The sequence below is a fragment of the Plectropomus leopardus genome, chromosome 13, assembly GCF_008729295.1.
Source record: "Plectropomus leopardus isolate mb chromosome 13, YSFRI_Pleo_2.0, whole genome shotgun sequence".
Classification (NCBI taxonomy): domain Eukaryota; kingdom Metazoa; phylum Chordata; class Actinopteri; order Perciformes; family Serranidae; genus Plectropomus; species Plectropomus leopardus.
Genome location: NC_056475.1, coordinates 27,664,129 through 27,677,013, shown reverse-complemented (window position 1 = coordinate 27,677,013; position 12,885 = coordinate 27,664,129). Strand labels below are relative to the sequence as shown.

The 12,885-nt window shown below is 39.9% G+C and overlaps 1 protein-coding gene across 1 annotated transcript in view; it reads right to left on the bottom strand.

Moving 5' to 3' along the window:
- Positions 1–12,885, bottom strand: part of nlgn2b (neuroligin 2b) — an 83,178-nt gene that overhangs the window by 22,590 nt on the left and 47,703 nt on the right. The window contains exons 3-4 of the mRNA XM_042499594.1: positions 9,904–9,957; positions 3,773–3,922 (exon numbers count right to left, since the gene is read on the bottom strand). Coding sequence (XP_042355528.1) covers positions 3,773–3,922; positions 9,904–9,957 — 204 coding nt within the window. The remainder of the gene's footprint in view (positions 1–3,772; positions 3,923–9,903; positions 9,958–12,885) is intronic.

Sequence of the window (12,885 nt, the reverse complement as noted above, 5' to 3'; positions counted from 1 at the left end):
CATCCTGCCCGTTTTTTTCTTTTTTCTACAGTAGTGTAGATTAACACAACAATTAATTCACTGAAAAAAAGAAAAAAAACTGTAAATAAACCTATTTGTGCTTTATTATGAAATCTCTTTTGCAAAGAAATTACTTACATTAATCAGAGCAAGGATCTGTTCACACAGTTATTAAGGGCTCCTGCAGCTTAAGCAGGGGAGATTTAAGACCTTTTTTAATACCACTTGGAATTGAGTTTAAAAGCAATTTTCTAATAAATAAAAATAGTTAATAAATAAATAAATACAAATTAAAATAAAAAATTATATTTATTTATTATTTAATATTATTTATTAAATATCTAGTGAAGCATGACACATGAGTTTTGATAAGGGAAAAGTTAGATGATCTATGTTAAATGCTGAAAAAACAATCCTTTTTTTGGAGGGGAACACATGGAAGACAATGAACATATATTATCATAAAAGTATCTATTCAGTTTAACAATAGAGGTGGGAAATATCTGGCATTTCTGGACAGTTTTCTGAGCGATTACATGTTTCTCAATATGCATGTGAGATTCCACTATTTGAATTCTTATCATGATGATGTTAAAAAAAGTAATTATTAAATAATTTAGCAATAAATATATATTGATAATCATTTTGAGATTTTACAATGCAACGTCAAAAAAAGATTTAAAAAAATCTTGCTTCTCATACCTGAGCAAGACTTCTTAAAAGATTAATTTAATCCCATATAATACCAACTAAGACCTTATTTTTAGATTTATAAATTTAAAGCCTTTTAAGACTTTTTAAGGATTCGTGGGAGCCCTGTTATTGTACATACACGTTCCAAAGTCTCACACCTGCAATGTAAGTAAAGTGTAGTGCAGTCTGCAAGATCAGGTGTGCATTAGTCTTCTGCTACCAGACTGTAGCCACTGTGTTGCATCAGTTTTGCGAGCTTACAGTCACAAATGGATGCAATAAAGCAAACACATGACTTTGAGTCACAGGTCGAGTTCAGCTTCTAAATTTAGCAGTACCAGTTGGGTTCAGTTGGGTCAGGTCTTAAAAACACCAGCATAAGCCAGGGCCTCATTTTCCCAAAAGCATCTTAAAGAGTAACTTCATTAAATAATTAAATAATTCCATGTAAAAACGCTTTATTACACCATCTATTGATCCTGGACCCATTTTGTAGTGTTCATTACAACGGTCTTTTTTTGTTTTCCTTTGGCAGAGAAAACACGGTAATTCTTCCCTCTAAAGACTGCAAAAATCTGTGAAAAATCTATAACGTTCCCTGGGAAACTACACTACTAAAGAGGAATTTAAAGATCACAAGAGATGGAATTACAGTTCTATGAATTCTGAATTACATTCGAATCACACATAAAGTTAAAGGGAAGGCAGACGGACGCTGGGGATCTGTTGTGTGTGAGTGTGTGGGGGGGGGGGGGGGATCTGGGGGGGGGGTATGCATGTGCTTTGTACCATAATCTGACGTCCCCATACACTGATCTACTTAATCATATTTGATATAAGAGTGCATTGAATTGATTGATTGACTGGCCAAAGTCATGATGGGCTCGATTTTCTTAACTGGAATTACAATCTGCCGGAAGTTTATTATGGGATCCTTGCTGGATGACGTCTCAATAAAACTGCCTACTGCTGCTTTATGTCTACCTTTATCATGACCACTGATGCTCTCTGTTCCGTGACACTCGGTGTAAAATGACTGATGATGTCTACATAATAAAATAAAACTAAATTTACATGCACATTGTGGAGCATGTTGAACAGCAGCACATTTGAACATTTGATTTGCACAACTTAGGTTTCCTTCACCATCGTTCTCTTTTTGAACACTATATTAATCTCTTCTGGCTGATTTGCCACTTGATGATGACAGAGTGACACTGACAGTAGATGACATGCATATTTATGGAATCATCAATGCTTCATTTTAGTTTTAATATGTGTTCTCGATAAATCGCAGTAAGTTTGTGCCTCAAAAAGAGGGAAATCTACCAAGGTTTACATTATTAAACCTGAAAAATCCAGTATGGCAGCGACATATTTTTTTAATCCTGAACAATTCCCAGTATAAAATACTCCTATTGTGTGTTTTACAACATTTATGCTTTGTGGTTTATGTATTTTTAATGCCTAGCATGATTTACAGTCAAATACATCACTTTTAAGCGTATAAAGAATTTCATGTAACACCATGGTCCGCCGATGTCAAGCGACTCTTACAGGAGTGTCAAATGCACATGCAAATGCATGTTATTAATTGATGCTTTGGGAAACCCATGTCAAAATTTAAGAGTATTCATAGAAACCCTTGTAGGAATGCCCATGTTTTGGTCAAAGATTTTGCCACACACAGAACTTGTGTCTCTGTCATTTACTGGCATATTTTTATTTTTTTAATTTTTTTTTTAACCATGTTAAGAGTGTTATTACTACATTATATGTTGCTGGAAAGAAAAGCTGTTTTTTTTCCAACTTGGTCATCAAAATTTGAAAGGTGATGTAAACTTTCTTTAGCAAATTCTCATTCCATCAGAAAAAATAGAGATAATATTAAACAGAAAAAGAAAATATACTTGTTAAAATAGTGTGAAATCAATATTTTTTTTTTTTATGTGACATTGTCTTATACAGAAGCTCTCTTGGAATAATCACAATATATACCTGTCTGTCATCTGTCCATACTATCTGCACTTCCCCTTACATGTTCTTTCTGCTGTAGTATGTCAACACTGCTGAAATAATTTAAGATGAGTAGCTGCTTTATGTCACACGCCCAAACAGCATCTTTACAGTGTTTGCTCTTACAGGTGTATACTGACACTTATATGCCTAGCTAGAGTGAGACAACATAAGATGTCATGTTTATAAAGCATCCTGTTACAACACTTGCATTACTGTATTATTGTTTACAATTTACAGCAACTGACTAACTATATCATATTTCACCTACTTGCATGTACACAATAGCTAAATGTTTATAATTACCTTTATTCAGCTTTGTTGTCCTAGGTTTTTAGCTGTATTTCTATGACCCCTTTCACACATGCAATGCAAACCTGACACTATCTCAGCATTACTCAGAGGAGCTGTATCTGAGTGTTGATTTGGACATTACACCTTCTTTACCCTGCCAGCTCCCTGTTACAAACTCTGTGTAATATCCCATTGAGCCTATGTATGAATAGAGCAGATAATTGTCCGGAGAATTCACAGCGAGCAAGTGGGCGTGCTGATGACGTCTCTACTATATAGATTGCACAAAAACGGAGGAAACAAACAGATGGTGATAGAAATGTCTAACTGGAAAGATGACGATATTTGGGAAATTCTGTTGGTACAGGCTGAAGCTGAAATCGTCACAGTAAGCCAAAGACTTTATTGTTTTTGACCAAATAAGGAACCGACAAAGTGACTGCGGTGTTATTAGCGTAATTTCCTGTCTTGTGCACGCTCTACCCCGGCATCACCCCTCACCTAAACCAAACAAAGTATTTCCAGTAGGTGAGAATGCTTCTGCTGTGTGCAACATGTGTGAAATGGAAACCCTGGACAATGTCTGGACCTGAATCTTCAGTATCACATAAAAAAAAGGCATATTTCGGTTAAAGTACATAGAGAGCAATAAAAACACTGGGTCACATTACGTTTATAGAAACCTAGCCGATAAAAGTGATTCTGATTCTGGTCTATTTGGACTACAGCAGCCTGCAAAAGGAGTTGTTTTTATGGGTGTTAAACTTACCGAGCACACCAAGCCGATAATTCATGGTCACCACGATGACGTTTCCATAGGCAGCGAGGACGCTGCCATCAAACATGTTCCCTGAGCCCTCCATGTAGGAGCCTCCGTGAATGAACAGCATCACAGGCTTCTTACGACGATCCCGGATATCTGCACAACACAGACCAACAATAGTGCTCATTACCCACACACTTTTAAGAGCTTCTATTGAGCCTTTTCACTTATTTTACAGTATTTTTCAACCTGGAGCCTATTTTCCCATGTTTTTGTATCAAAGCGATTAATGGAGACAACAATTTTTGAAAATGATCCTCTAGTGAAAATTACCTTAGGAGCATTATACATATCATCAAAAAACAATGGAAAAATGTCCATAAAAACTATAGTTGGGTGCCTGGTGGATCAGTGGGTGGAGCAGGCACCCCATGTACAGAGGCTGTGTCCTTGCTGCAGCCACTGCAGGTTCGATTCCAGCCTTGGCCCTGCTGCATACCTTCCCCTCTCTCTCCCCTTTTACACTTCAGCTTTCCTATCAATTAAAGGCATTAAGGCCTAAAACAAATCTTAAAAAAAAGAAATCTGTATTTTTAATTATCTTGATTATATATTTTAAATTCTGTTACAGAACAAAGAAATATATATTTTTTTTAATTATTTTCCTTAAGGTTGTTTTCTTGCTTCTTTTTTTTCTTATATTGAGGTAATTTTCATGTAACCTTTTTGTAGTTTTTTTTTTCAATTTTTTGGGCCATGTGTTGTTAAGTTAGCCCTGTCATGATTTTGGAAAAATTTGCTGAAATTTCAAAGAGTTAAATGTCCAAAGTTAACAGGTAGTTTCCCCACTTAAATGTGACAGCTCTAGATGTGTATATCTGCAGTAACATTGGAATTAAATAGATCCATAGGCAGCTTTTTCTAACCTCCTGTAGCCAGTGATTCACTTGATCACAGCATATAAAGGTACTAAGTATGACACATTTTCAGTGGACTGCCCTTAAGTTGGCAGCAAGTATTTCATGCCTGCCCCACTGGGCTTATCCTCTATATTTCATTCTATGTCATGTCTTTCCCCTGTCCCATGCATTAATGGTACCTTCCCAAACTCCCTCCAAGTGTGCAGCAAATGGTGCAGCCACTTCTGATGCCCTCTCTGTTATTGGTGTCTTTGTGCCCATCAGTGTGTTGCTATGGTTCGCTTTGTCAGCCCACCCCCCCTCCCTTCTGAAACCCCCCCTCTCAGAGCGTCTGTGGTACGGTCTGAGTGTCTGCGCGTGGATAAGGCTGAGAGAGCTGCCAGTGCAGCCCAGTTAGGCTGAGCGTCTGCACTGTGCAGGGCCTGTGGATAATTTGTATGAAAGCCAGACCAAGTGGAAACATAAATAACAGCCACAGCATCTGTTTACCCTGATGAGCCTCAGCACTCAGAGATGGGAGAGAGGGAGAGAGATAAAGAGGGGGGTAAGTCAGAAAGAGGAAGATGAAAATAGGGCAGTGTGAGAGACCTGACGGGGGTAGAGACATGGATGGGAGGTTCACACCAAGAAAACATGAGTGTGAGGATGAAAAAATATGAAAGCAAGTTATACATAGAGAGGTACGCTAATGAACACTCAGAATCACACAGGATTCACACAGTATTCATACACACTCACATACACACACACACTTGCATAGGCAGCTGCGATGTTGAGTCGCTATGGAAACTGCTTCTTGCTAATAGAACTGCACCAGCCATTCCATCGCACCGACTCACTGAATGCCTGTTGCCGTGGTAACAAATTCTACTCACGTATTTGCACACCCGCCTGCATCACCACCTGAATCTCAGGTTACACATGCACTTGGGTGCGTCACTCACATTGGCGCACACACACACCGACGGAGATGGAAGAAAACGGCACATATGGCTTCACACATGCAGAGATCTTTTATGGATCATACGTGTGACACAAGCAGAGCGGCTAAAAATAAAGATTTTCAGTCGTGCACTCTGACGCGCTGCTCTTTTTTTCCTTCTCTCCTCTGGTGTATTCTGGAGCCGGGCTGATTTCCCAGAGGATATGTAAACAAGTTCAATTATCCCGGCATTACCAGGACAGTATAGAGGAGTGACATATCAGCGGGCCCTCACAGTAACACTCACACTAGAAAATTGAAAGCCGGAGAGAAAGGAAACCTTGCAATGACATGCAGCTGACATTTTATAGGGCCAATCAGTATTTTTGAAAATCAAATTACGGTTTAACTGCTGTAATTACACACATTACAAATGTATGAATATCTGATGTTAACCAGTTAAACATCAAATGTCTATTTTTAAAGCACAAACTGTTGGAACTGATGGGGTTATATTTCACTGGAATTCCATCTTACCTGATTTCTCGTGAGAAATAAATTGATTTATTGAAACTAGTAAAGTGTATGAATGCAGATCTCTGCTAGGCGGCCTCGTCACAATGGTGGCCCCTATAAACAATGCACACAGTATAGCTGAGCCTGGTGAAATTGGTGCTCCCCGTTTCCTTACAGTGAAAATGCCAGCAAAGATAACCAAAACAGTTTATTTAATTTAATGCATCATAACCATAAACCGTAAAAAAATAATGGATGTGGCCACCAATCTCAGTACAGTTATCATCAATGTTTAAATTACCTCTAGAGGCCAAAGCTGTTTTATTGTTACGGGCTGCAAACATGTTTATTACTGCTATTATGTTGGGCATTTTAAAATGAGGATCGCCTGGCTTCTGTAGCCAGTCTCTAGTGGCCATTAGAGGAACTGCTTTTTTTGGCACTTCTGCTTTAGCTTCATTTTTCAGCTCAAAAGGTTGCCTCTTTATCATTACATATTGAGTATGAAATTACTCTGCAGATACTCCAGTTCAAAATGAGAATTTTCCATGGATGTCAGGTTTTGAGCCATAGATGTCCTGCAAGACATAAGGACTCTTGTTTTGAGCCCAGTTGATGTCCGGAAATGCCTGCGCTGTTGCTATTTGATTTGTATTGAAGACTCGCTGCCCCTATCGTCTGGTTAACAGGAATGAGAAGTCAGCAGTCAATGATGATATAAAACAGTTGATAAAGCAACTGTGAATCACTGCAACCACAAGAGGTCCTTGAACATACGGTCATAAATGTGTATCCAGGTTTTTTTCATTCCAAAACATCTTCAGGCCCAACAGACGCTGAATCGAGTGACGTCAATTGAGTCAATAAATTTGATTTTATGCAGCACCCTATGGAGCCCTCAAAAAGCAGGATTTTTATACACAACATCTGTAAACAGACTTTGATGAGTAACATCGGTGGGATACCTTTTTAAATTCAGTATTTTTTATGTGTCCTATGGATGTATTTGGCAGTAGAGGTTAACCGATACTGGTTTTTCAGGGCCAATACCGATACTGATTATTAGCAGCTAATGAGACCGATAACTGATATTTGGAACTGATATGCATTTACAATAAAAATGTCTTTCTGTCAATACTAAGAACTTGTAATATAACAAACTCCAACACAAAACTTTGTTTAATTTCATTAATGCATATTGGTTCATCATTATCTACAAATAATCAGTATTGGCCCTCAAAAACCAATATCTGTCAACCCCTAATCTCAACACATGTACACACTTTATTTCTCATAACATTTAGACTTTAATCAGGAAAGCTTGAAAAAAAATTATTATTGTAAAAATATAGCTCATGGTGCAGGTATTTTGCTGAGAAGGCATTTATTTGGCTATAGGCAACCTTTGGTGATAATAAAAACCTTAATATATGGCACAATTCGCACATTATAATCACTTTTTCCTGCAAAAATAAAAGGATGGAAACTGAGTTGGATGTGTATTGCAGTGAGGGACATGGCATGGTGATTAGAGGCCGCTCAGCACAAACAGAAGGGTGATTAGGGGTGCAGGGTCACGGGGTGAAAGTGTTTCACTCAGCCCCAAATCCAAGGCTTATAAGGCCAACAAGGAGCTCACTGTCTCAGCTGCCTGCCTCCAAAACACTGGCACATTATTCACTCCTCTCTTTTCTACCGAACTTGATACCATCCTCCTCAACATCCACCCCCGCCTCACTTTCATTCTCAAAGTAATGTCTTACCTCCCAATAGAAACTGCCTACTTTCTGCTTTTCCATTATTCTGTTCCTCTCTCATTCATTCTCTTATGGAAATCTCAATTGATTTGGGCGTGAAAGTTTCAGCCTGACTCAGCACTTGAATATTTTTTTTCGCATCGAAACCCACGCCTGAACAATGCAGTCTCTTGCAAAAACCTTAACAAAAAAAGATGCTAATAATAGTTTTTTTTCCCCAACAATTGTTTGGGAACCTGTGTCCGATCCACACCTGAGCAATTAAGTAAGGAATTCAGCCCTGCCCGTGCCCTCCTGATCCTGTCAAGATCCATCAGGTGTCCGCATAAATGTCAAGCTCCACCACTCTCCTGCTCATCTACCCTCTCCATCTCTCTCTCTCTCTACATCTCTCTCACTTTCAAAGCTTTGTAAATGTCATTTCATCATGCACTTGTCTTCATTATCACTACCCCCCCACCCTCCCCCATCGCCCTCCCCTGTGCTCTCGCGGTGCTCAGCTTTTTCCTTTCTCTTTCATCTCTATTCTATCATTCTGCTCCTCTCCTAAGCAATCCTGCATGAATCCTTCCTTCTGTTTTCACCGTTAAGAAACCACACAATTGGATTAGCTACATCTGTCTCTTTTTAAACCACAGCAATTAGAAATGCAAGGGAGAGAGAATTCAATACCCAAATAGCACAGAGCCCAAAATAAGGAAGGAAAAAAAAAAACAACAAAAAAAACCCCACACACTGGCACAAATTAGAGCACATGCACTCAAGCGTAGATTTGCACATGCACCGCACTCGAGTAGACACACAATGCACGGATGGGAATGTAATGCACGCTGTGTGCATAATGCTATGTAATGTACAGTATGTCTGGGCACGTGTGCAGAGACAGATGCAGGCACTGTCTGCATGGATTTTGGCTGCATCAGTGAAGAGTAGTGAGAAAGCGTCTCAGTTTGACTGCACTGAACATGAAAATGCACAGAAATATGCAAAACTCAGTCTTGAACCCTAACAAACCTGGTTCAACATTAGTTTTCTCATGCTGCTCTCAGGAACCTCTCACTAGGTATTTAACCATTTGAAACTTTGTTTGATTACTTTCAAAAACATGTGGGAAAAAAGTAAATGAGAAAATTGGCAAGAAATGTTCTGCAAATTGCAAAAAAGTAGTTGATTTACAGAATTACTTTAGCAATTACTAAGCAGGAAAAGATGTTAACAAAAAATTTGGAAAGAAATGCCAGAAAATTTGTAAAAGTTGATGTGGAAAATGACCTGAAAATTAGTTTGAAAGGGAAATTTGAATTTTTTTAAAAAAAATCCATAAAATACTATAATCATTATAATTATGTATTTAGAATTATGTTACAGAAAAAAATAATTTAAAAAAACTTCACTTTTTCCAGGTCAAATTCTTTTTTTTGTTGTTGCTTTTTTCAGTTAATTTTCTTGTCATTTTTCACTAATTTCTCAATATTCTTTGAGCTATGTGTTGTTAAGTTGCTCACCGCCTTCTCCCCACGTATTTGAGAGAACTCTTACCACTTTGCCAAGGTTCCAAAGGGTTAAAAATGAAAAGGCCCAGTAACATTATGAAGGACAATAATTCAGCAGAGCATTTCAGAAGGCGTTTAGAATAAAAACGCAGGTGAAAATAGGACCCAATATTGATTTTCAGTGATGCGTCGCACAGGATAGTCAGAGCATCAGCGTGTGGTTGATCAACCGCATCGCAGCCCAGAAAGGGAAGTAAATTAGCTGCCTGCGCAAGTGCTCAAAAAGCAGCGTTTGTGACTGCTTTGTATGAGGCTCTTTATGCATTTGAACTCAAAGTGTGCCTGTGAGAAGGAACGGCACATTTGTGTGGCCAATAAAAGCAGTTAACAATGGACAACATAATGTGCACATAGTGTGATGAGTCTGAGGTGATTATTTATACAGATACAAACACAACATTCCCCACAGAGCTGGAAAAATGGAGCATGAGGAAAAAAAAAACAAAACAACAACATGCAATTAAAATACCTTCATCCCTCGGTCTGTTCATTGAAGACTCATCATGTTTTTTTGTGAGCGGACCTAAGATTCAGAAAAAAGGGGTTGGGGAGGGGGGATTGGAGGACAAAAGACAAAATTCAAAAAGATTGCATTTGCAGAAGAAAAAGATTATAAGAGAAAAATAGCAAAAGATGTACGCTCTGTTACTTTTCAGTGCAGCAAAATGTTTACACGTATTACACACCGTTTCCTAACCCCAAATTCATCTGTTTTAACTGCTTAGGATCTAGTCACGCACTGCCTCGTAAATGACCCCAGAGGCCACTTCTCCTCAACCCCTCTCCCTATCAGTCCTGACACGCTGCTGCTTTGGAAAGAAAAATCAATGAGCAGAATCAAGCCATCACTCATTTCGGTCAGAAAAGGCAAAGGAACGCCAAGATTCTCAGCCTCCCACTCCGGCTCAGGACAGCGTTGCAGTCCTTAGGCAAAAAGTCCCCCGCACGATCCTGAGAGACTGTCAAAACATAACTCTGAAGACACGCAAGGGCGAGCACAGATCTGAATGAACTGAATACATGTGACCGCACACTGTGCACAGAGACATGTGTACGACTTCAGGCTTGAAATGTGAGTCGTTCCAACCAAATTAGCAAGTCGCTTTTGATATTTACGCCGCCCGCGAAGGCTTGTGACAGGATTCCCCTCGCCAAGGTCAAAGAGGAGCCCCACATTAAGCTTTAATGGTAACGCCAGTTAAATGCTCCATAGGGCACAGCCAATAACAGGCATTTATCACTGTGACCAACCAACGCCCCAGTGCGTCAACCTTTGTAAGTCTTAACTGATAAGGATCCCATTAATTTGTTTTTTTCTAGGTTTCTGTCAGCGGAGCTTTCTATCAGACCACAATTACCTCTGTGTTTTGTGGCGTTTTCAGACACTGTCTACATATACACACACTGACGTTCACACGCACCACACAAAGCATGTTAACGGCGTCCTTATCATCTGTTGCTGTCTTCCTCAGACCCACCCAGCAGCACATCCCCTTCTCTCCAGTTGGAGGGCTTCTCATTTTAAAGAACATTTTACGTTATGTTGCCAAGGGGTTTATCACTCTGCCAGAGTGCTGCTGACATGTCCGTTTCAACCATTTGTGCAGGAAACCTCACAAAAAAGTGACGGCATGTACCCTTTTCATGGTGCTTTGCGTCTATTGACAGGAGACACAGAGCATCGCTGCACTCCGCCACCCACCCTTCTATATGAATATGGTTTCCTGATATAAAATGTTTATCTTGTGTCTAAATGGAAAAGGGATCAATGCTGAATGGATTTACTGCATCCTCAGAGTACCACCAGGCGCCTCAACCAGAGAGCACTTCCTGCCATGGAGGGAGATGGTACAGTATTTGGTCCTAGGCTGCAGAGCAGACAGGTAGACAGACTGGTAATGGACAGAAAGGCACATAAGTCCTCCGTCTTGTCAGCACTTCCTCACTACTTAGCACCACTCTAAAACCACACCTCGCCACTTAATGGAGACTGCTCGGATTTCATTCGCTCTCTAATGCCCAATAAAGACCTAACCTATACATGAGGATAAGCTCTGCTCAAACACACATGCACTGTCAGACCTCACCAAAAGACCTCACCTAAACAGAAGTTTAAAAATACAAAAGAAACAGAAAAAAATGACAAAATGCTAACATCAGCACGCTCACATTGACAATAACAGCAAACTAATGTTTCGTAGATGTAATGTTTGCCATGTTCACATCTTAGTTTAGCACATTAGCTAATATGCTAAGTAGCACAAATGGATTGAAAACAATTAAGGCTGCATTCAAACCAAATCAGGTGTTCTGGCAGAAAAATATTTTCCCATTTACTTAAATGTTAGAAGTGCGTCTGGGTTGTGGTGGTTTAGACAACTGTGAATTCTGTAAGAAATGCAGCGGTCTGCGGCGAAACCTAACGTGATGAGCAACAAAATACCAACTACAGGTCTCTGATAGAGGGTCAAAGCTACCCAAGCTCCGGATGGGCTGGCCAAATATTGCACACTCTTCATTTTAAGAGGACCTGTCCGATACTCACAGTCCATTAATAATTATCATTACATTTTTTAAACTGAATTTGAAATTGTGTTTTTTAACAAAGTCTAAGTTTGCCAGTACTGTTGGAGCAGCCGAGAACTGCACAGGTTTTCCCCAGAATCCCAGACATTGTTTCCGAAAGTAACATTACAGAAAGTAAAGGTAAAGTAGAAAACTGTACACTTTTTCAGGTATGGGTAGCATTGCTAAATGCTAATGTGGCCAAGATCATATGGTTGTATTTGGGTGATTTGAATTGAAAGAATTGCTCATGGCTGTATCTAGGTCTTAACTTCTGACAACAAAGTTCGGACTTTTCAAGAAATACTCGAATGGATTAGACAGGACAAAAAGTAGGCTGTAGCCAACGGGAAACACACACACTTATTTTTGCAAAACCATCCATCCTTTCTGCCTCAGTAGAGAAGCCTGCCGGTAGGTTGACTGTCACATGATGTAATGGGCCACTGGTCGCTGAAATGCACTGGCCTACGCGGGAGCATTTGGCTTGGGCTGTCCCAGTGCTGTTTGACCTAATGCGGCTCCATCTCTCAGTCAACAGCATTTGTGTTCGGTTCAGTGAGCTAGTGGCCAGAGCGCAAGCTGTCTCCCGTCCCTCCCCATTTCCTCAGTGCAAAACGGGATGAAGCTGCAGTATGTCATGTCTATGGTGGCCTGTCTGCTTGACAAGGTGTCAGACACAGCTTCGGTTCAACCCCCCACCCCCCACCCCCCCCAAACTGCATCTAGGCAGCAGCTTCCAGCACATGCAGTCCTATCCCTCTGCTCTCCGTCTCCTCAACTGTTCCCCCAGCCTCCAGCTTCATCCTCGCCTCCACTGTCCTGCTTCCTGAAATATGGTTTTTAATAAAGACCACAGTAAATGGCTGCTCTAGCGGCAATAAAA